This window comes from Lepeophtheirus salmonis, chromosome 11, assembly GCF_016086655.4.
Source record: "Lepeophtheirus salmonis chromosome 11, UVic_Lsal_1.4, whole genome shotgun sequence".
Classification (NCBI taxonomy): Eukaryota; Metazoa; Arthropoda; class Copepoda; order Siphonostomatoida; family Caligidae; genus Lepeophtheirus; species Lepeophtheirus salmonis.
Genome location: NC_052141.2, coordinates 18210671 through 18235679, shown reverse-complemented (window position 1 = coordinate 18235679; position 25009 = coordinate 18210671). Strand labels below are relative to the sequence as shown.

The following is a 25009-nucleotide window of genomic DNA, read 5'->3' as shown; positions in this document are numbered from 1 at the left end:
CTCATATGATAGGCTTTGGCTGGGATTCAAGTTTAGTATGTAAGGACTTCCTTTTGGGCTCTTAACGCTCGCTACTCTTTGCTAAAAAAATCGAATGGTTTATCAGCATGCTTGGTTTTCAAGTGTCAGAGCATTTTTGCCGGCTTGAGGCTCCCATGTACCAGTACCTCAGTGCATATCACACAAGAGGATGTTGTCGTTCATTGATTATGAACATGTAAATCTATGCCAAATAAATTTCTCTCGATATTTTCAATCCTTCGTGTGTTGTTCAGACTAAAGATAGATATTGCCACGGAGGTATCCAACTCTTCCAAAGATATATGCACATGAGGACGGGGATGCTTGTATGCCTCAGCTGACCTTTTCTGACCCACTTTCATCTCTACCTTCACTAGCATCTCAAGCTCCACTGGTCTCTCCTTCTCCGCTAACTTATAAAGCTCAGTTAGCATCTCCTTCTCTGCTAACCTGTCATGTTCCTGTGGCCTTTGATTTGGTTAGTATTAACCAACATTTCATAGTGGCTGCCAAAAATATTTTGACCGTCTACTGTGTGATTGGTCCTGCTGTATATTGAACTGTCCTTAACCTATGATGTAAGATTTAAAAAAAAGAATTTTTTTTGTTGAGGAAAAAGAGAGGGGGAAAAAAGAAAAAAAAAATGATGGGAAATGTGTAAGCTATTTCATTATGTGACTCTTATCTGGAAGAGGGGTTTTACTGGAAGAATGTTCTGTACAAAACTGCAGCTATGTCTCCTGTGTCTTTTTTAGGATTAGGCCCTTTTCAATACCAAAACTAAACACTCGCTTACAATTACATAGTTTCATTCTAATATCAGCTCATATACTATACAAATTTAAAAAAAAAGTATATATATAAAATATAAATAATTGTATTTGTTTTTGTAATACATTTCTCCACCGCACATCTATGTCTTGCAACCCCCACTTTGAGAACCCCTGTTCTACCAAAAAGTCAACATTATCAAATAACTTGATCATATAATTGACAATAAGAATGTAAACCTCACAGTTTCAAATTGTGTTTCGAAATATACAAAAAGTATAGGAGGAGTTGTTGATCTTTTGGATGAAATAAAAGCTGTGTATGAAGGGATAATTGTAAATCTTCAATGTGTAAGGAAAATGCAAAATTGGAGTGTCACAGATGTAAAATTGGGCTACATCTACAATGCTTCTATAATTGTTTCAATGATATTAGAAATTAATACTTCCTCATGAAATTTGTTTAGTAGAAACACAAAGTCTACCTATCTGAATATGTTAGTTAATTTTTTATGTAACGATAATTTCTCCAAAGTATATACTTATTCCTACATCTTAATACTACTGATAGTTTATTTAATCAACCAGCCACTATTGAAGCCCCATGGATCTTTTTAAATTAAAAAAAAAAAAAAACTCTCCGAGGAACATTTACCTAGGATAATGACGCAATATAGATTAATGAAGGATTTTATTGACTTCAAATATGGATACAGAAACAAGGATTAATTTGTCATTTTCAAATCTCCATTGATACAGAAAACTTCTTCCCCGTTTCTGGTCACAGAGAGAGTTCCATGAATGGTTCCCTTGGCGAGGTTGGAAATGGAAGGTGGGATGTCAGGTAGAACAATACCAGAGATCTCACCTCCATATTGTCCTGCCTTCAAAGGGAAAGAACAGCTTTGGCCCTCTGGAAAATAGTCTGGACACAAGAAATACGCATATTTTGTGACAATCTCCTCCAGTTTGTAGGAACAAGAGCCCAAATGCAGGCCTGAAGGGCTCTAGATATGTATGTTAGCAAAAAGAGAAGATTTTATTTATAACTATTCAATGAATTGTATTCCGTTATCTCACTTCAATGCAGGGGATGGGAATGGAGACAATTCCTTTCTTGACCAACTTGAGTTCAACATCCACATCTCCATCGAGGTCCTTGTGAAGATCAAAGAGGGCTTTCAAATCCAGACTGGTTCCACTAACTACTGGAAGGGGATAAGGAGAGAGGGCAATGTCTCCTTCTCCCAAGTTATCGGGATTGCAGGACTCCCACTCCAGATCCTCTCCAGACACGGCAATGAACAAAAGTGCAAAGATGGCAATGATCTTCATGTTTCTCTTCCTGGATCAATCAAATTGAATTGAATGAATCGAATGTGGAGATGTATCTTTTTATATGTCTTATCTCTCAACAACAATTACAAGTGTAGATTGTTGAAGTTGTAATTTAAATATTTACTTTCTTCATCTCTTATCAACTATTAGAATAATATAATGATGTTTGCATTTAATACTTATATTTAGTGATGCAAATGGATTGTATTTTGTGCATTTAAAAAAACCACCAAAAATCAACTTGGTAACCCATTCAATTTGTAGAATGTTTAAGAGTAGAGTAGTCTAGCTCTGATGACTTTCCATTATATCAACTGTGACGAAATAGGAGAAAGAGAAGAAAATAAACAAGGACATAATCAAGAATTACTCCTATAACTATCCTGAAGGTTACTTTCATTTTTTAGCACACATAAGTGCTCAATCAAGTTTTGAATGTAATTGAATGATGTATAAAAGGAAGTTCACTACTCCCTATTCAAGATTTAATTTATAATGACAATAGGTGAGATAAAAAAAGCACTCTTCAGATTACCAAATCCATAAAAACGGGCGACCAGTTGCCTGTTATCGAGTTTTGGATTTTTTGGGTATTAATTTTTGTATTTCTTTTCAAATTCATATTCTCTTGAAAGATCTGGATCCAAAATGGTGTTAAATCTTCCTGAGTCTGTCCTTGGTCACTAAACAGACACATTCCGAGGGTTATACTTCTTACCGACATTACCGTGTTCTATAATAATGAGGATACTCGTCTTTTGAAACTCATCTATATAACTCTTTCCAAGAAAACAGAAAAAAGAGGCTAGGAAACGATGGGTGGATTCATCTTTGCAAAAGAACATTTCTCATTAATGTTGTCTCAAATAAAAATTCATTTCGTCAAATAATTAATCAAACCACTTCCCACAACCAAGCTCAAAATCTTTATTTAAAAATATAAATAAAAGTCCAGATAATTTAAGACAATTTTCACATGGAGTGATGATTAAATGAATAATATATCTATACATTCAATTTAGCCAAATAAAATATCTTACAGTTATGTAGCAAATTTTTACAATCGGCCTTTTGTTAAGAATAAGTTCTTATTTAAATGATGAACTTTCTTAACTGGGAAATAAATGCTATTAACTAGTTAGGTGAAAACAGTTTTTTGCAATTTTCATCGCGAATTTTAATTCAGCAATTTTTTAACAAATATAAAATATGGAATTGTCATCTGAACAAATTTTTTTATTCATATATGTTGGTATGTTTTTTAAATTCATATTATAGATTTCATATAATATCCAGTCGCTATATTTTAACGCCCAAGCAACAAGGGATACCCCTTCGCTCGTATAATATGTATATATACTTGATTACCCGCCTGATCTCTTATTCAAATGAATTTTTGGTGCTCAATATATCATGTGAGGTATCTCAGCACCACAAATCAGGTTGGCAATCTGTGAGGGGAGACCTCAGAGTTAAGTAATTTTAATCAGTATATTTTGTTTAATTATACATAACTATTTATTTTTGAAACTGTCTTATTATCTTATTATTTAAATAGACATAAAAATAGAATACTGTCATGTATAATATTGATTAGAAGTAAATATGGATATAGTTAGTTCATCAATTTTTGAAAATGTGCTAAAATTTGGTACATGTGATCATGGAGCCCTAAATATCTGGAATTAAGACGGTATTTTTTGTTTTTCTCAATGAGTCATTTTTTTATTCAATCACTAGAATAGGTTCACCCGACGTTGCTCGGAACATGAGGAAATTAAAATTTATAAAAAAAAATCAGCCTAACTTTAATTTTGTTTTTAATTAATGAGATTATAAAACAAGGCATTTATTTATGTATGTCTGCCGGTCGCTTGCCTCCCCGTTTTTGAACATATTTAATGTAGAGGAAACTCGTAGCTCTCTATGAAAGTTTGTACATTGAATATACTCAATGGATCAAGTAAAGTTGCAATTGTCATTTATCAATAAATGGGTAGGGTACAAGGTATTTATAATATTATGTGTTTGGGTAGGTATACAAAATTACATGTACATGTTATTCTAGAAACAACCAACTTTCATGTAGTATTTCATCTCTTATATAAATTAGTCTCGGTAATAGCGTAACCATAATAACATGCTAATATCCTTTAAGGATGCCTATACTTAGAATAAAAAAATAGGGATGTATCGATACCAAATTTTCAGCAGATTCCTTTTCCGATACTATCTTTATGGACTATACCGATTCTGATTCTTTATTATGTATAAAGGAATTTAATAAACAAATAAAAAAGTTGTTAATTTGTTTTTAACTTTTCATCAATTAAAGAAAAGAAATATGAATCATAATTAGATGTTAATCAATTTTAATTTTAACAAGTTAATTCCTCTTCGTACTCAGGACTCTATAAATTTCTGGTTGGCAACTAATTGGAAATTTGAATCCCCTCTTTTGTTAGATATTTAAGTCGGCCTCTGATGCAACTTCAACTCCCTCACTGATAAAAAAAAAAGATACTTGGGACGCTATCAAAAGGCTATTTTTTATTATTTTACTGGTTCGGCCCACCATGGTCTTGAAATGTCTCCAGTTTCTAACTGATTTTTATGTGCTTGCCCTAGGAATTGAAAAACGTATAAACCAGTACTTGATTCCGGACTCGTGTCTTTTTTAATGTATCCGAAACAGATACTGATACCTCGAAGTTGATAAAGAATATATGGACTCCACTTCAGTTCTGTCGAAACAATATTATTCAATAAACATAAAAAAAAAAGAAATTTTGGTAAAAAAGTTAATAAATTGTTTCAGAGTAAACCGTTTAACCCAACTCTTACTATGGGTGGCCTTTTGAATGACTCATGATATAATTCAAATTCAACTGAAATTGAGTTAATTTATTTCTTAATTTTTACTTTCAATTAAATTTCCTGTAAAAACCTACAAATTTGTAAAATATCTATATGAATTACCCCCCTCACCCCTTTCTTTTCATTTCTTGAATTTGTAGTTGCGTCTAGCTATTTTTTTATTAATTGTAACCGTAATATTGTCTCGAAAAATGAGCTCAAATAAGTCATATTATCCATATAAATAATTATACATCGGGTCAATAATGCCGATTCCGATACCGTACACACATATTGAAGATACAAATCATTTTTGGTATGTAAATAAAAACAAATAAAAAAACTCTAGTATTTTACTTAAAAGATCTTCATGCAAAGTTATATAAAATTTCAAAATTCCTTTGCTTTACGAAAAAAATATTAAATTTTATGGAAAAAAATAATAATAAATTAATTTTAAATTACTAAATTTTTTCGAATAATTATCAAAATTCCTTTGTTTTACACAAAAAATTAAATTTTACGGAAAAAAAATCAAAAATTAAATTTTAAGTACTAAGCAAAAAATTTCAAAATTAAATTGTTTTACACAAAAAATCAAACTTTATGGAAGAAAAAATTCAAAAAGTAAAATTTTTTCGGAAATAAATTTCAGATATTATTTTTTTAGGGGAAAAAATCAGAAATCTACAGCTATTCACACAAAAAATAAAAAATTGTTTCAATCTATTGAAAGTTGACACTTTAAAAAATATATATATATTATATCTTGATATTGGATTTTGTTCATTTTTTTCAAAAATACTCCAATCAACTCACTCAAACGACTGTTACATAACATACTTTGTACTTTGATAATCCTTGATTAAGAAATATACCATTTTTAATTACCTTTTTCCTTCGTTTGTCGATCACCAGGATTACGGCAAAAGTTACAAAACGATTTTGATCAAACTTGGTACGAGGATTATATATAAGAGGGCATTAAATTTTGAGAGGTCAAGGTAACACGAAATCTACAAAATAGATAATTGAACATAACTTATTCCTAGGTGTTGGCGTTCTAACAAGTACCTTCTAATTCAATTTGAAATTGACTGTTTTCATTTTGAGTTTAATTCTTCTAATTTTGAGTTGGACTATTCCTTTCCCTAAAAAACTGTATTTAATCATTGCCAATACGATACATATTAAAGATTTACTAAATATATCCTTCTATGACTTAAGTCTCTTAAAAACACTAGTACAGATGACACGCACAGTATCTTGTGGAACCATAGATGAAAATATACAACTACCCCCCGATTTGTTTAAAATAACAACCGAAAAGAAACGTAATCACCCTAACAATTCGAAGAATATCTTAGAGGAGAACAGCTTAGCTGTCATGATGTTTCATTAAATTAGGAAATAATCACATATCAAACTCCGTATCTAGCAATGACGAAGGCAGGAATGACTCCGATGTCGTTCCTCAATTCTAGTTCGAGTACAACAAGGACTTATATTTATAATTCCTAATTATAATATTCGCCGTTACATAAACTATGTGAACAGCTTTAGAAAATAAACATTTATTAAAAAAGCTGGCCCCTCTCTCAACATAGTATTATTTAATCTATGAATAAAACCACAATTCGAGGCTTCTCAATATAAATGTAGAGTATTAAATGTTTTTATAATATAACCTTTATTATAGTCATTTCTCAAAAATATATCTGTTAAACTTAATCCAAAGTACAGTTGATTTAAGTGTATCCCCGCACTAGGCGTCCATATCCATTTGTCAAATTTGTAAATGTTAAAAAATAAGAAACGTGATCAAAGAGGTTACCTTCACTAAGACGTCGTTTTTATGTTTCCCTTGCCTGACGGTTTAATACTCGTACAAGTGTGACTGTATTTACATTCCTGGGCCTCTGCAAGTGAAGGTCTTGGTCATAATGAGTAAATCTTAAGAATTTAAATGATATCTTTTCTGTAAAGGTGATAATCCCGAAGATAAAGGGGCATTTCTGTAAGTACTTCTTATACTTTGTTGTAATTTCAAATGTTTCGGGGCCCCCCTGCTTTTTGTTTTAACCTCAGCCCATAGAAGCTATTACTGATACACAATCATCGTCAATTTAAAAACAGTTTAAAGGATTCATTATATAAATTATGTTTTTATCTAATTTCACAATTCATAAAAAATTTATTTAAATCAGTCAAACCGGCTATAAAGTTTTTTTTTTCGGAAATAGAGTTCATTATTAATTTGCCCTTTGGTCCCGATAATCTTAAGAAACTCTTTAGTATATATATATAGTTATTTTTGAAGAGGCTTAAGAAAGCTAACTCTATAACTGGTTGGTTATTTCCAGATCATAAATAAAACCTCATTAAGTTAATACTTTAAATTATGTATAAACTTCATGATCATGCGCAGAGCATCATTTAAATCTATTAGACAAAGGAAACTTTCATTTTTTCATATTTTTTTTTTATTTTAAGTCAAATTAAGGGCAAATAAACTTTGGAAGCCTCGTGGACTTGGACCAGGGCAAAGAATAGAGGTGAGATTATTAACATTGAAAAAAAAAAGCATACAAGATTTTATAGACGTTATATAAATATGAATAAAGCAAAGTTTGTATGGACATGCACCACATGCAGTAGCAAGGGTCCAGAGCAGTGTTTCTAGGCGGGGCAAGTTCGTGACTTGCTGCAGTGCAATGGTTCTACCAATGTTGGTGCAAATCATTAAGACTGATGGTGGTGTCAGCGATGGTCTCAAGAACAAAGCCATCATCTACCTCTACAGGCTCCTGGACTAGTTTCAAAACTATTTTCCAGACTTCAAAAGCGGAAAAACCAATGATAAAGTTCACAAGGGATTCCTTCAGCTTTCGAGTTGACAACTTCCGGAAGGAAGTAGAAGATCTGACGCATGTCTCCGGAGTAAAGGCTGTTTATACGGAGAAAAGCCTGTAGACATTCGGGGCCAATGTGTATTTTTCGGAATATTGCTCTCTATAGTGGAACTTACACTCCTGGTTACTTCATTTAGTGTGTGATTGTTTTATATAATTATTTGATCGTTGGGATGATTGTTAACTTTTTTTTAGTTGTAGGTCTTAGGTAGGAGGTCGTCTAATTTTAAGCTAAAATATTTATTTATTTAATTATAACGGAATTCCTCCGTCAAATTTCAGATTATTATTATATGTATTATGTTTTGTATATATCTATATAAATATTTACACGTATGATATGAATAAAATCGCCTGAACCGAAAAAATAAGAACCGACACTAAATATTATCGCTGCGTAGATTAGAGAGTCTAAATCCCTATATAGCTTAAATAATTCTTTTTAAATAAAGCCAAATCTCCTTTGTTTAATGTTTCTGATTGTGTCTTACTTTGGCTTAAATTGTAATGTATTACACATTGGGTTTTAAGGGGGGCTTTGATTTACAATTTATTTTTTAATTTACTATCATTATTTTTTACGACTTTAAAAATAATCGACTCTATTGGGCATCCTCAGCTACAAATCGAAGGATAAATAAATAAATGATGAGTCAACATATTCCTAAAGCTAAACTCCCTAGGAGTACAATCGTCAAGATAAAAATAATCTTGAACAAACACCATAGAAAAGGAGAATTGTATTTATTTATTCTTTATATAATAGTTGTGATAGATTGATTTAGTAATGTGTATCTTGTGTTGTATGAGTGCAATTCGTTTAGAAAGATAATATTTTGCACTAAAAAACTTCCTAAATAAGAGGGTCTTTTGAAAAGTCCGTTCAAAGTGCAAGAGACGGAACTACTGGTGCATGTAGACGTTATGTTTAATTAGTAGTGTCTCTTGTAAGAACACACACCAACTATCAGACAGATCAGTCTATTTCTTTCTGTTCGGCATTCGTTTGAATCGAGAAATCTGCTGGAAAGATTATGGCAACTGTCTTTTGGATTCGCAAGGAATAATTCTTGTCGATACTCTGAGAAAGGGTAAAACTATTAATGGGACATATTTTTCAACTTTATTGGATCGTTTGAAAACCGAGCTGCAAGAAAAATACAGACGATTAACCCATAAAAAGTTATTTTCCATGACGAGTATGCAGCAGCTTACACCTCTGCAGCTGTGGTCGCAATATTACTTGAAATAAGGTTCTAATCTCTTGCACATCCACTCTTCTGTCATATATTGCCTCTTTTTGAATACATTCAATACATCAATTTATTATTTATTGGCTTATTTTGACAATCAATTGTTGCTACGAAAAAGGTTTGAATTAGAATAATTTGTTGATAGAATGTGATGAATATTCGTCAAAGACTACAAATTTGTAATCCACATTCAATTTGGAGATAAATCATTCAAGCTTGTTTCTGTGTTGACGGGCCACATATGTAAAATAAAATAGTAATTTTCCAAATAATTGATTTTACAAAAAAAATGAAATGAAATTAATTTATTTAACGATTGTCTCTGCGTAGAAAGGAGTATAAGCAATAAAGAATAAATGGAGTTTGTAAAAAATCAATTTGCTTCTCCTGTTTAATAATACTTTAATTATGTATTAAAAAATGGAAACAAAGACAAAAAAAGTCATAGAAAAATTAATTTGTATTTTGCATTATATATTATGTACTATTTAATAGAAAACTCACACAATTTCGATAAAAATATATTCTTCAAAAATCAAAAAATCAATTTGGTTATGCTAGACGAAACAAATAAGAAAAGGGTGAATATGTTCTAGGTCAACATAATAAGAATTTTAAGGAAAAGTCATTAAACAGAGAAAATAAAAAATAAAAAAAATTATATCTCATTGAAACACACAGGCAAATTTTACAATGAAATATTTTTGCCAGTTATAAGCTTTCTATCAAATTACTGGAATGATTATTGATACTTAAAAACTTTAGTTTAGTTTTAAATGTGTATTTTTTTTTAAAACCTGATATTGGCCCTAATATGGTCCTATTAAATAATTTCTACCGGTTTCTTGCACTTTTATCGTGACAATCTATTTTAGCCTCTTTTAAGTACATTTGCCGTGTCTCCAAGGGGTTCATCAGAATAATTTGTTGATAAAAAATACTGGATTATTCATCAAATGATACGGTGTCAGTCTATTTTGTATAAAATTGTACATGGAAATTATGAATGACGAAGAAACAGTCTCTGTTTTTTTCTTTTCATCAATCAAATGAACTTTTTGCAAGTATCTTCATGATACGAATTCAAGAGGAGCAGGATTTTAGTTTCTGACTAGAAATTACTTGTGAGAATGGGCATTTGTTTTCTTCTTTTTTCCGAAAATTTCTAAAAAGTTTTTCAACGTTATGATAAAGAATTTTATTTCTTATCATAATGATAATATAAACATTAATTAAATACGAAAACATTCTCCTAACTCCAAAATTTGCCCATCTCCAAGAAAAATTAATAAATATTTATAGATTTCTCATTTTGTGACATGTTTATAATTTGTTATACATGTAAATACTTCGTATTGTACATGGAATATATGATTGAATAATATATAAATCATCTGAAATTCCGGCTCTTAGTTAAGCCAACAAAATGATTCATTTCATTAAAATCAATTATTGTGTAAAGTTAAATCTTATTGGGCGTACAATTTACAGAAATTAATAATATAATTGGAAAAGCAGTTCCCAAGTCCAATGGATTGTAAATGTAATTGCAGATGAATTGAGTGAGATAGATATCTATGGAAAATAACAATATATGAATAGGATAGAAGATCGTAAGAAGTGTAACAAAATGTTCAATCTCTTCATTGAAGATGTGAGTGGGAATAATTGCTTTGAGAGCAATTGGGAGAATATTAGAGGTTCAGCTGCAATGAAGTTAATTGGGGGAATAGTGCCTCCAATATCCACAATCTCTATAAACTAATTTAAGCCCAACAAAACTGAGACCAAGTCCTCTTCAACACTTAAGAGGGTAGCAGCAATGTGTCCTAAGAGAGCCCTTATCATCCGAATCCGAGATGAGCTTAATTCATAATCCTTCTGAGCAATATAACTTCATAGTCCTCCATCCTTTAATGAAATGACTATTTCTATTATACAAATGCATCAATCTGAGATACGATAAGATGACCATGCCACAACAATTCACTCACATTATGGATATATCAGTTATAGAACCATGAGAAAATGACATGGATAATAATAGATCCATAATTCCAAATAATCCACAACAATCGAAAGCATTCTAGTCCTGTTAAAAGATGTATTTGATAAGTTCCAAGTCTTCCAGGGCTGTAGAGTCGGAGTCGGAAAATTTGTACCGACTCCGACTACTAAAATCATTATAATTAATGGCAATAAAACTCATTACTTAGTCTTGTCGTTAGTCAAAGTCATTAGAGTAAAGAGTAATGTTGCAATGAACTATGTCCAAAACTTATGAATGTATTAGCAATAAATAGATTTTGATCCATTTCATTTGTTGTTCATCTTCTTAAATATCTTATATTCGTAATATTTTCTTATTACTTAGCACAATAATTTACTACTTACAAGCAATGAATTCTTAGATATTCATTGACACAATAAATAAGCTATTAGTAATAACTAGCAGTGGCTTTAAATTAAATAGTAGGTCTTAACTAATTCTACTGTGTATTAATGTCATATTTTATTAAAAGCGTAGCCCTACATTTGTAATTCCATTCTACCCTAGCTATTTTATAAACCGACCATCAAACTTTACCAATAAGTATCTGGTCACCCTGAATCTCCCCACTTCTACAACATATGTTATTTCCACTTGTTCATCATCTTTCTGTGGATAGCCGAAACTCCAACTACGTAAAGGGGATGGAGAGGGGGGGGACTATTGACAAATGTATAGCTACGCTTTTAATAAAATATGACATTAATACAATAGACTTAGGTAATATCTACTATTTTATGTTATAGCGTAGCTATACATTTGTAATAATCCAAAGTTGTTTTATCCCAAACCAGTTGGAAAGAAGGAACACAAAATTAAATCATAGATTATAATAAATTCTCCTTTATTTATTTAATGTTAAATACATCCATATTCACTTCTGAATTTCAACTTTAGTACACGTCTGGTAATAATAAAAATAATATTTTATAATTTATAAATAAATTATTTCCTTAAAGGAACATTGGTAAAATGGTGAAAAGCTCTTGATTCCTCGCACCAAAACCATTGATTAATAATTTCTTGGACGGAACTTCCATTATCTCTTTTCAAAGCTACTACAGCCGACCTTAAACTATGAGCTTTAAAATCTTCAATATAAATACCTGCCCTTTGCATGATTTCCTTTAACCATCCACTGACAATCTGAGTGGCAATGCGATGACAATCCCTCCTCAAAGTGACCAACAATTTGTCCTTTTTACCTTTTAATTTAAGAGTCATATTAATATACTCAATGACATGTCAGACTGGATCTAGTTTCTCATCTGAGAAACTCACTAAATAAGCTCCACTCCTAATGTGCCCTAAACTTGAATTTTTCTCTAGACACAATATGGGGAGAAAAATAGATCCATCTCTATTGATCCTGTAATTCGACCCTAATAAAGTCAAAGTCCCCAGCTATACTCGCCAAAACTACTAAAGTAAGAGAGTCTTCATTGCAAGCATATCATATGATATCTAGGTAACGGAGGATTTAAATTAAAAGAACTTTTCATAAATCTGGTTAACATCTTATATGATAAGACCTCTCGCTATAATTGATTTTTTTACTATAGACGTTGTTGTGAGCGCACTATATGAAGACGTGGGATTTGCCACTAAGTAATTCATTACCATATTTCCTTACACGTTAAAGGGAGAGAAACCCTCTCTCAAACAAAACTTATAAAAATGCTTGGAAGCTGATATGTATGTCCTCTTAGTCGAGGGACAAATGTCTGAACAAAATAATATTAATTACCTTAGGCTCGAGACCTTGTCTTAGCAGGGCCCCTCTAAATCAACCATGCCATTAGAGTCCCCAACTCTAAGTAAATCTACCAGAGTACAGGATTTAGTTATAAGAGAATTTTCCTTGCTGTCCCTAATCTTATCGACCTCCTCGATATCTCATGGAACTGTAGGAACCACTTTGTTCTTGTCCATTTGGGAGTTATTATAATTGCTGGGGAGCAACCTTGTTCCTTCAGTCTGCTTATAACTCTTGGAAGCAGTGTAGCTGCAGTTAAGAAGTAACCCTTCTCGTTCCACCTGATGGAGAACACATCCAATGCTTCCACCTTGTCGTCTCTCATCCAAGATACTTATCTTGAAGTCACATGGAACCTTTTGACGCGAACAAATCTATCCCGGGTTGGAACCAAGGTGAAATTATTAGGTTGAATCAACCCTCAACCCAAGCTCCCATGTTTGAAGAGACTCCCTTGACCTTGATTGTTTTCCTTTGAAGAAATCTAGACAAAATCCACCCAAATTCCTTTTTCATCAGTCGTTTTGAAGTTCTTACAGCAATATTGGTCACGCGTTTCACTTTGGTACCTCCCGTCATTAAAAAATAGAACAAAGCCTTTGTATTATCACCATGTACTAAAATATGCAAATGATATGTATTCTAACCTAACGCTTTCTTTATTGCTAACATTTTGATCTTGTTAATATGTAGATCTCTATCATTCCCTGTCCAACATCCTTGTTCAAAGTAGCCGTCTCAGAAAGATATACAATAGCCTGATAAGGAAACGTCAGTAAAAACTTCCAAAAACTTCTTGGTTGTGGGAAGTGGTTTAATTAATTATTTGACGAAATGAATTTTTATTTGAGACAACATTAATAAGAAATGTTCTATTGCAAAAGATGAATCCACCCATCGTTTCCTAGCCTCTTTTTTCTGTTTCCTTGGAAAGAGTTATATAGATGAGTTTCAAAAGACGAGTATCCTCATTATTATAGAACACGGTAATGTCGGTAAGAAGTATAACCCTCGGAATGTGTCTGTTTAGTGACCAAGGACAGACTCAGGAAGATTTAACACCATTTTGGATCCAGATCTTTCAAGAGAATATGAATTTGAAAAGAAATACAAAAATTAATACCCAAAAAATCCAAAACTCGATAACAGGCAACTGGTCGCCCGTTTTTATGGATTTGGTAATCTGAAGAGTGCTTTTTTTTATCTCACCTATTGTCATTATAAATTAAATCTTGAATAGGGAGTAGTGAACTTCCTTTTATACATCATTCAATTACATTCAAAACTTGATTGAGCACTTATGTGTGCTAAAAAATGAAAGTAACCTTGAGGATAGTTATAGGAGTAATTCTTGATTATGCCCTTGTTTATTTTCTTCTCTTTCTCCTATTTCGTCACAGTTGATATAATGGAAAGTCATCAGAGCTAGACTACTCTACTCTTAAACATTCTACAAATTGAATGGGTTACCAAGTTGATTTTTGGGGGGGGTTTTTTTAATGCACAAAATACAATCCATTTGAATCACTAAATATAAGTATTAAATGCAAACATCATTATATTATTCTAATAGTTGATAAGAGATGAAGAAAGTAAATATTTAAATTACAACTTCAACAATCTACACTTGTAATTGTTGTTGAGAGATAAGACATATAAAAAGATACATCTCCACATTCGATTCATTCAATTCAATTTGATTGATCCAGGAAGAGAAACATGAAGATCATTGCCATCTTTGCACTTTTGTTCATTGCCGTGTCTGGAGAGGATCTGGAGTGGGAGTCCTGCAATCCCGATAACTTGGGAGAAGGAGACATTGCCCTCTCTCCTTATCCCCTTCCAGTAGTTAGTGGAACCAGTCTGGATTTGAAAGCCCTCTTTGATCTTCACAAGGACCTCGATGGAGATGTGGATGTTGAACTCAAGTTGGTCAAGAAAGGAATTGTCTCCATTCCCATCCCCTGCATTGAAGTGAGATAACGGAATACAATTCATTGAATAGTTATAAATAAAATCTTCTCTTTTTGCTAACATACATATCTAGAGCCCTTCAGGCCTGCATTTGGGCTCTTGTTCCTACAAACTGGAGGAGATTGTCACAAAATATGCGTATTTCTTGTGTCCAGACTATTTTCCAGAGGGCCAAAGCTGTTCTTTCCCTTTGAAGGCAGGACAATATGGAGGTGAGATCTCTGGTATTGTTCTACCTGACATCCCACCTTCCATTTCCAACCTCGCCAAGGGAACCATTCATGGAACTCTCTCTGTGACCAGAAACGGGGAAGAAGTTTTCTGTATCAATGGAGATTTGAAAATGACAAATTAATCCTTGTTTCTGTATCCATATTTGAAGTCAATAAAATACTTCATTAATCTATATTGCGTCATTATCCTAGGTAAATGTTCCTCGGAGAGTTTTTTTTTTTTTTTTAATTTAAAAAGATTCATGGGGCTTCAATAGTGGCTGGTTGATTAAATAAACTATCAGTAGTATTAAGATGTAGGAATAAGTATATACTTTGGAGAAATTATCGTTACATAAAAAATTAACTAACATATTCAGATAGGTAGACTTTGTGTTTCTACTAAACAAATTTCATGAGGAAGTATTAATTTCTAATATCATTGAAACAATTATAGAAGCATTGTAGATGTAGCCCAATTTTACATCTGTGACACTCCAATTTTGCATTTTCCTTACACATTGAAGATTTACAATTATCCCTTCATACACAGCTTTTATTTCATCCAAAAGATCAACAACTCCTCCTATACTTTTTGTATATTTCGAAACACAATTTGAAACTGTGAGGTTTACATTCTTATTTTCAATTATATGATCAAGTTATTTGATAATGTTGACTTTTTGGTAGAACAGGGGTTCTCAAAGTGGGGGTTGCAAGACATAGATGTGCCGTGGAGAAATGTATTACAAAAAACAAATACAATTATTTATATTTTATATATATACTTTTTTTTTTAAAATTTGTATAGTGTATGAGCTGATATTAGAATGAAACTATGTAATTGTAAACGAGTGTTTAGTTTTTGTATTGAAAAGGCCTAATCCTAAAAAGACACAGGAGACATAGCTGCAGTTTTGTACAGAACATTCTTCCAGTAAAACCCCTCTTCCAGATAAGAGTCACATAATGAAATAGCTTACACATTTCCCATCAGTTTTTTTTCTTTTTTCCCCCTCTCTTTTTCCTCAAAAAAAAAAATTCTTTTTTTTAAAATCTTACATCATAGGTTAAGGACAGTTCAATATACAGCAGGACCAATCACACAGTAGACGGTCAAAATATTTTGGCAGCCACTATGAAATGTTGGTTAATACTAACCAAATCAAAGGCCACAGGAACATGACAGGTTAGCAGAGAAGGAGATGCTAACTGAGCTTTATAAGTTAGCGGAAAGGAGAGACCAGTGGAGCTTGAGATGCTAGTGAAGGTTGAGATGAAAGTGGGTCAGAAAAGGTCAGCTGAGGCATACAAGCATCCCCGTCCTCATGTGCATATATCTTTGGAAGAGTTGGATACCTCCGTGGCAATATCTATCTTTAGTCTGAACTACACACCAAGGATTGAAAATATCGAGAGAAATTTATTTGGCATAGATTTACATGTTTCATAATCAATGAACGACAACATCCTCTCGTGTGATATGCACTGAGGTACTGGTACATGGGAGCCTCAAGCCGGCAAAAATGCTCTGACACTTGAAAAGCAAGCATCAGGCCCTTGCTGATAAACCTTTCGATTTTTTAGCAAAGAAAAGCGAGAGTTAAGAGGCCAAAAGGAAGACCTTACATACTAAACTTGAATCCCAGCCAAAGCCCATCATATGGGGTGGTATATTTATTTGAACAGGTTTAAAAGCCACACACAATTGGGAAAATTACATTAAACCAACTGCTAGGAAAATGCACCAAGTGTCAAAACAGTGCAAAAGTTCATCATAGTGCACCTTCAGTCTCTCTTGGAACACTTCAGCAAGTATTTTCCGGAGGAAACTGCTCCAGAGAAATATGACTGCATAAGATCACCATTGCCTTTACGAGGGTTGATCACCCACATCCGATCAGGTGAACACATGAAAAGTCAAGTTACAGAACCTTTCAGACATAATTTAACACCAAGACGCTTGCAGAGTATTGAATTTCCGTCGAAAGGGAATAAGGTTTTTTTCGATGCAATTTGTAAGCACACAGATCCTGTATTTGTCATACTAGACTTACTTGTGCACTTGTTTTTAATTGTATGTTCACTCAGGACGGTTTTTTTAAAGGGTTAAATATATTTATTTATTTTAAACAGAACATTTACAAAACAATGGAAACATTATTATCATGTTCTCATTTTAAAAAAATATAAAAAGAAGAAACGACAACTACTGCATGTTTAATTAATATTAGGTCAAGTACAAAAGGATAAAAAACAAAAATTAGCAAATCTATAGATCAAATAAATAAATCTTATCATGAAGGGAGAATCTTGAGCTAGTTCTGACAAATAATTGTTAATAAAGATTCTAAAACATTATTTATTAGTACTATCTCCCATGAATGGAGAGGGAATCGAGAATTATTATTGATTTAGAGACGTAATATTGGAGCAACAAAGTTCTTGTGCTTCAATGCGTATATTATACATTGTATTTTTGAGATGAGCCACTCAATCTTCCACCTATCCTTATATCGTGAGGATGTTTCAAAGAACCAATCTGAAGGACTCAATCTCACATGAAAATATCTCCAGACTTCTTCCTCCCCCATCCTAAGGATTGGGGTAATTTTTAAACATTAATAGAATAAATGAAAAGAGGTATCCAATTCTTTTTGGCAAGAATAAAATTTCTCTCCTTAGGATCCTCCCGGGACTTGTTTAAAAAAAAAAAAACATGACGTCCCCAAGTCTGTACCTCAGCCATTATTGACGTGTGTCAGTGAATGGGTTCTTGAAAATGAGGTTTTGATCTGCATGTTCCATGCCATCGCTAATACCAAGCCGTTCAAACCTTGGCCTTGTGATAGATAAAGTTTTCTTTTCTTCACTACTCATAAGATCCTAGTCTTCTTTATGTTGATGGAGAGACCTGAATTTTTTTGGAAATCCTGAATGACTTTAATGGCTTGGGAGTACCAGGTTTTCTTGTTAGAAATAAGGTAAGATCGTCCGCATATAATAAGCACTTCAGTGACCTTACATTTATTTCCAGACCTTCAAGACTAGAGTTGTAGTTAATAATCTTGTTCAATCCACTCATCACTCAGCCTTATTGTTTAAAGTTTTCCATTATTCTGGTTGAATTTTAAGGGATTTTAAGGGAAGGCAGCCTTTACTATCGAAAAAACAATTTTGCCCCCTCTTCCCCTAATCAAATTTGTATAGAGCCACAAAGCATATTTGATAACACAGATTATAAAGTTATCCATATAGTTATACTATATAATAATGAATTAAATATTCATGAACAATATCAAACTTATAGAATAATTAAATAAAAATGAATCAACCCAAGAAATTTCCTTTTATTCGACATTTTCATATAAAAAAACATCCATAAAGAACACTTTTTTTACACCTATTTACTTGCTAAGAGGAGTAAAATGCAAAATAAAAAATATCTTGCGTCATTTTGGCACATATGATATATGTGATAGCCTACCTTTAATGCTTTTCTTTGGCCCTTATCAATTAATTATAAAAAAATGGGCACACGTCACAATCCAACCAAATATCAATGATAACTTGTTTTGACTCAATGGATATCAAATGAATAAAACAAATATCGCTCATTAATACAAATAAGTAGCAGCTGGAACGTCATGACATATTAGCTGCTCCTCTCTAAAATATTCTTCAAATTGACATGGTGGCCAAGTTGATTTTCAGTATCGTTATGAAATATGAACACCATTTTATCACCAAATGTCATAATACAAAGCAAACACCATTCTATTATTTCACAACTTGATAAGAGATAAAAACAGTAAATCTTATACATTTTATGTTTTTGATGAGAAACGTTCTTTAGCTATTTGTTTCCTTGCCTCTTTTTCTGTTTCTTTGGGAAAGAGTTATCTGGATGAGTTTCGAGTAGCTCGTATCCTCATTAAAATTGAGCACACCAATGTGAAAGAAGTTTAACACTCAGAATGTGTTCCTTTATTTACTAAGGACTGAAATCAATTTATTACTGCAGAACTTGATAAAAGATGAAGAAAGTAAATATTTAAATTACAACTTCAACAATCTACACTTGTAATTGTTGTTGAGAGATAAGACATATAAAAAGATACATCTCCACATTCGATTCATTCAATTCAATTTGATTGATCCAGGAAGAGAAACATGAAGATCATTGCCATCTTTGCACTTTTGTTCATTGCCGTGTCTGGAGAGGATCTGGAGTGGGAGTCCTGCAATCCCGATAACTTGGGAGAAGGAGACATTGCCCTCTCTCCTTATCCCCTTCCAGTAGTTAGTGGAACCAGTCTGGATTTGAAAGCCCTCTTTGATCTTCACAAGGACCTCGATGGAGATGTGGATGTTGAACTCAAGTTGGTCAAGAAAGGAATTGTCTCCATTCCCATCCCCTGCATTGAAGTGAGATAACGGAATACAATTCATTGAATAGTTATAAATAAAATCTTCTCTTTTTGCTAACATACATATCTAGAGCCCTTCAGGCCTGCATTTGGGCTCTTGTTCCTACAAACTGGAGGAGATTGTCACAAAATATGCGTATTTCTTGTGTCCAGACTATTTTCCAGAGGGCCAAAGCTGTTCTTTCCCTTTGAAGGCAGGACAATATGGAGGTGAGATCTCTGGTATTGTTCTACCTGACATCCCACCTTCCATTTCCAACCTCGCCAAGGGAACCATTCATGGAACTCTCTCTGTGACCAGAAACGGGGAAGAAGTTTTCTGTATCAATGGAGATTTGAAAATGACAAATTAATCCTTGTTTCTGTATCCATATTTGAAGTCAATAAAATCCTTCATTAATCTATATTGCGTCATTATCCTAGGTAAATGTTCCTCTGACAATTAGTTTAGGTTAATTTTTCCAATTGAAACTTTAGTTTTCTACCTATGAAATGATATTCTTGCGATAAACTTTATTTCCAATAATATTTCTTTAGGATAAACTTGACTTGCATGAAAAAAAAAAGATGGTAAACTTACGGGGTGTTAAAAGATTGAGGTGAACTGTCATAGTTACTTTTATTCTTTCTCGTACGCGTGATTACTTTATAGTTATTGTTATTTTTTCAAGAATTAATTCATTAATATTAAATCAAATAACAATGCCTTTTTTAAGTTATTCTCGTTTATCTTTTCTAAAACTGAGTGTCTCGTCGTACAAGCACACACTTTTATTGTCATAACTTTATAAATCATTCAAGAATAATACAGAAACTCTGTAATTTTCCATTTTCCACCCTGTAGAAATCCACAAAAAAAATACAATATTAATTTTGTAGAAATAAAATAAATATAAGTAATATATATTTAATATGCAAATTAAAAGGAATAGATAGGTCCTACTACATATATATCAATAGCATTGATAATAGTGTTGAGTCTTAGTCCAAAAACTTTTTTTCGGTTTTGTCTTAAATCATTTTTCTACTAGGTTCGGAAGTAAACTATAATACACATTTCTCCAATCTTTCATCGTGAGTGAGCAAGAAGCAAAAAGGCAGAGGATCTAAGACCTTCTGGATGCCAAAATTGAGGTGGCAGAAATTATGGACATTGTAAAGTGCTCCAGGAGCTTCATTTTCAAGGTGGTCAAGATGAAAAAGAATGGAAAAGACCTCTCAAGGAAAGAAAGAAGTGTGGGACACAACTTGAAAAGGGATTCTGAATTTCTAGGGGACCTGAAAAAGAAGATCAAGGAGAACCCCACAAAATCCATCAATCGCCTCTCTAACGAGCTTAACGTGGACGAGGGGACAATCAGAAGGGCTGTGAAGGAGGACTTGGAGTTGTCCTCTTACACAAGGACCCCACGCCACCTGTTGACAGACACTCTGAAGGAAAGGAGACTGCCGAGGTGAAAGAAAGTTCGTGCGTGGATCAAGGCAAATGGATCCACAGTAAAAAAAAATCTGACGAGAAGATTTTCACCGTGGACCAGGTCTACAACCGTCGGAACGACCGTTGGCTGGGGGGATCACCACAGAAAATCTTCTTCTATCAAGAACGTTATTTATCCCCGCCTGTATTATTCAATATTAATATAATATTAGATGGTGATAGGCGATAGAGAACTGAATAAAATGCCTAAAATAACGTCGCTTTTGTCTGGATTTCTGAAAATGGAGGCCCAGGAATTTGAAAATACTTACCGGACGAGAATCAGATGGCTTGTTATATTTGTCAATATAAGTGTGCCTTTAGTCCCCTTCTAGAATTAAACACCACTCATTATCCTCATCTCATATCAAGAGTATGGATATTCATATATAAAATCAAGTTATCGATGAGTACATCAAGTCAGACTTTAACTCTGATCTCACAAATATGCTTATTGGATGTTATATACCCTTATCCATTGATAATCATCCTACGTTTAAAAAAATTCTGGAGAAATAAACGGGTAAACCCATCCCTTCCCGAAGAACCATCATTAAATTAATGGAGGACGTTGTTAATGATGTCATTTATAAAAAGACCTCCAAATCAACTGCTTAAATGGTCACAACAACTGGGGTAGTTGCATTGGGTGCATCATTATAATTAGCAATTGTGTTTATCCTTCATGATAATAGTATGTTGTTATACAAGCATAAATAACGGGAGGGGGGAATATTTTTTGATTTTTTTAATAAGGAGTAATATCCCCGGACATTACTACATAATTAGCTTTTGCTCTAAATCTTTACGATGGATTTAATTCTTACATTTTTTTTTATTAGTATATTTATTTTCTAATTTTATGATTTTGACATTTACTTTATTAATAATAATTATTTAGATCTCATCAGTAGAGATATATCTATCTTGTGCACAATTGTATATGCAACTTGGTCATGAAGAAAAAAGGGGGATTATCTTTTTGATTAAACTCCACGTCTCCTTGTGTTTTGCAACCTAAAGTTGTGACATATTTAACTGAATTCCGATGTCAGAACAAGAAAATATTATTTGGATCAATCTATTATTTCAATATTCTGTATAATTGTTTAATTTTGCATATTTAGCATAAATGTATGATGGTTTTTTTTTTAGTATGTAGATTATATTTAATTTAAGCCTCCTTTTTAAACTTGGAACTTAAATATATTTGGAAATACTCTACTTTGTCGTTTCATTAGTTATTATTCTGAATATATGGTTCATAATAAATTACAATTTCATGGAGTGTGACGTTTTCAAATCTACTGTAACGGATAAAAAACGTCTAAGTCTGTACGTACATAGTATATCTTCATTTAACATTTTGCTAATAAATACTTTTGTTATACCCTCAAAAATCATAATAAAGCAGGCAGCTGATAATAACTTCAGTATTTTAAACAGTGATACCATAAGTCTTTCTCCCCCTTCCCTTTCTCCTTGTAAGCGTTTTTCTCTACAGGATTATCAGCTTTGTGTATAGGGCACTGTGGAGAGGGATACTAATCGGACATCTCACCCAAACGTGGACTCCCTGAAGGCCACCTAGTGAAGGAGTGGAGCAACTTGTCCGAAAAGCTCATCATCATCTCCTGCAAAATTTCAAAATTATTTCTCAAAAAATAAAATTATTGACATTTTTCTCAAATCAGTCATTCAGTCCATGTTTTACTTCCGAACCCTGTAGATCGATGCTTTTGTGGAAAAAAAAATTCCAGACTGAATTTATTTTCCAAATCGGTTCAGATTGATATTGGATAAAATAAATTCGGTCTAAAAAAAATATATAATCTTATCTGACCAAAAACCAAAACTGTTGATGTAACATTATAAACTAATTTTTATGATCCAATCAAATCATTATTATCTTTTTTTTTTTTTTTTTTTTTTTGTGCTTGACTATTTGCATTTGCAAAATGAAAATTGCATAACTTATGCAGTTAAATATGATGAATAATTCTTGCATGAATCCCACGAGATTTCTTCATTTCATTAAGAACATCCTTTTTCTCCGCATATAATCAAGTGATGTGTTTTGGCTATTAAGGTCGATCGAGAACATTTCCTGAAAAACTTTGTTTCGACTCTTGAGAATGCATTCTATAGTTGTATTATTGTATTTTTCTTGTAGCATAGGTGTACTTATATCTAGAGGTGGCCACACGAACTCGACTCTGTCTTTTAAAGAATATAGTCTTAATTATGTGCCGTAATAATAGCTTTGTTATTGGGAAGAGATCTGCATGGAGGGACTAGAGATTATTTGACTGATTAAGTTATTAGAAGTCTAGACTCCCGGCCCCTCAGGTGATTAATGCCCTGTCATTTGATCATAAAATACAGGATTTGAAGTGAACTCGAAAGCTTACATTCTAGACTTGTGTTGTACAGAAGCATGGGAATTGTCATTTTTTGAAGTATCAGAATCAGTTATAAGAATCGGCTTAATAATGCCGACTTCATTGATACCTGTGCATACTTATTTATATACATTATTAAGCAAAAAAAATATAATTAAATTATTTCAAATGGTCAACAAATCAAAGCAAGTAAGGGTTATAGCTCAGAACAGATTTTCCCAAAGTAGGCAATACCTCCATCCTGGGGGCGTTGCTTTGATAAGGGGTTGAGGGGATTGAAGGGATTTAAAAATGCGACTAGAAATAAAGCCAGAATTTATTGTATTGTACTATGGAATGGGGTCTCTGACAGCATAATATGTACACCATCACTCATAATTAATCTAGATGCCATATGCTAAATGAATGTCTATATTGCTCATCAACCCAAAATTATCAAAAATATACATTACGAATATTTAAAATACCCTTCAGCAATAATAAATTATTTTTCTGCCAAATATATTTTTTTATTTCTTCCTTTAACTTCATTAACTGTTTGTCTTATTATAATCATTTTTTAACTATGTGTACTTTTGAATTTAACCATCCACAAAACAGTAATTTCATTTAATTTAGTCACTTGAATTAAAATTTTTAACTTATCTCTGATACTTATTTGATTCAATTTGGAGATCAATAAAGTTCATTTGATCGTTTGTGTATACAAAGCAGTGGTATAGAGCCAGTTTTTTTAACCAAAACATTATAAATTACAATAATAACTCTGCAAAAAGTCCTCAAGGTTTCTTTTATTCTTGTTCTGAGTACACACGAATATTCAATAAGACTTAAAATATAATTTAATGCAGTGGAAAAATAAGTTCACTACTCAGGAGTAAAATAGTAATGACACAAGTTAAGGAAAAGAAAATTCATTCTTCAGGTTACCAATTCCTAAAAAAGGAGGCCAACACTTTTATAGTGTTTAGGAATTAAGCAGCACAAAATTAGGATGTCCCGTCTTTCATCTTAAAAATACCTCAAAATCATACGCATAAGTTGTCCCATACGACAATATTCTCAGAAAGTATACATCATGGAAATCAACTAGTTTATCTAACATCATTTAATTTTTATTATAATGTTCGTTGAAGACTTACAAAACTAATTAAATTGATAAGTTAATTACAGTACCTTATTTTTAGTGAAAACAATTCCTCTAAGAAGACACTCTAAAAACTTAGAAAAACCCTTTTGACCTAAACATCTATAATTCATTAATTGTAATAATATACGAAAGATTTGTTTTAAAATTTAATCTTGTATCAAAATAAACAATTCATGTGAAAAATACTATTTATAAATTCCTCTTTAGTTGGAAACAAAAATGACTAAGATCTATTCAACCCATTTACAAATGTACAATTTATGTAAATGTATTTGTTCTTAAGCTAACAAGTATATTTTCGGGTATAGTTAAATTTCCTATCAAAGTTTTAGTTGAAACCATAAAGATTTATTCCTCTCTTATAAGATTATAGTTCAAATAAGGAAGAAAAGAGCTTGAACTTCTAGA

The 25009-nt window shown here is 32.3% G+C and overlaps 4 protein-coding genes across 5 annotated transcripts in view; 3 read left to right on the top strand and 1 right to left on the bottom strand.

The window, feature by feature from the left end:
* The window catches only part of Hydr1 (phospholipase Hydr1), a 181409-nt gene that overhangs the window by 21987 nt on the left and 134413 nt on the right, over nt 1-25009 (top strand). The window lies entirely within an intron of this gene.
* LOC121126454 (uncharacterized) lies at nt 1466-5695 on the bottom strand. Its single transcript, XM_040721783.2, has 2 exons — nt 1872-5695; nt 1466-1798 (listed from the first exon to the last, which is right to left on the bottom strand). Exons 1-2 carry the CDS (start codon nt 2124-2126, stop codon nt 1517-1519), a joined length of 537 nt encoding a protein of 178 aa, XP_040577717.1. The 5' UTR covers nt 2127-5695; the 3' UTR covers nt 1466-1516.
* On the top strand, nt 14591-15336 carry LOC121126455 (uncharacterized). Its single transcript, XM_040721784.1, has 2 exons — nt 14591-14930; nt 15004-15336. The coding sequence occupies exons 1-2, from the start codon at nt 14676-14678 to the stop codon at nt 15283-15285; spliced, it is 537 nt and encodes a 178-aa protein (XP_040577718.1). The 5' UTR covers nt 14591-14675; the 3' UTR covers nt 15286-15336.
* Nucleotides 19283-19976, top strand: LOC121126457 (uncharacterized). The gene is made up of 2 exons (XM_040721786.2): nt 19283-19570; nt 19644-19976. Exons 1-2 carry the CDS (start codon nt 19316-19318, stop codon nt 19923-19925), a joined length of 537 nt encoding a protein of 178 aa, XP_040577720.1. The 5' UTR covers nt 19283-19315; the 3' UTR covers nt 19926-19976.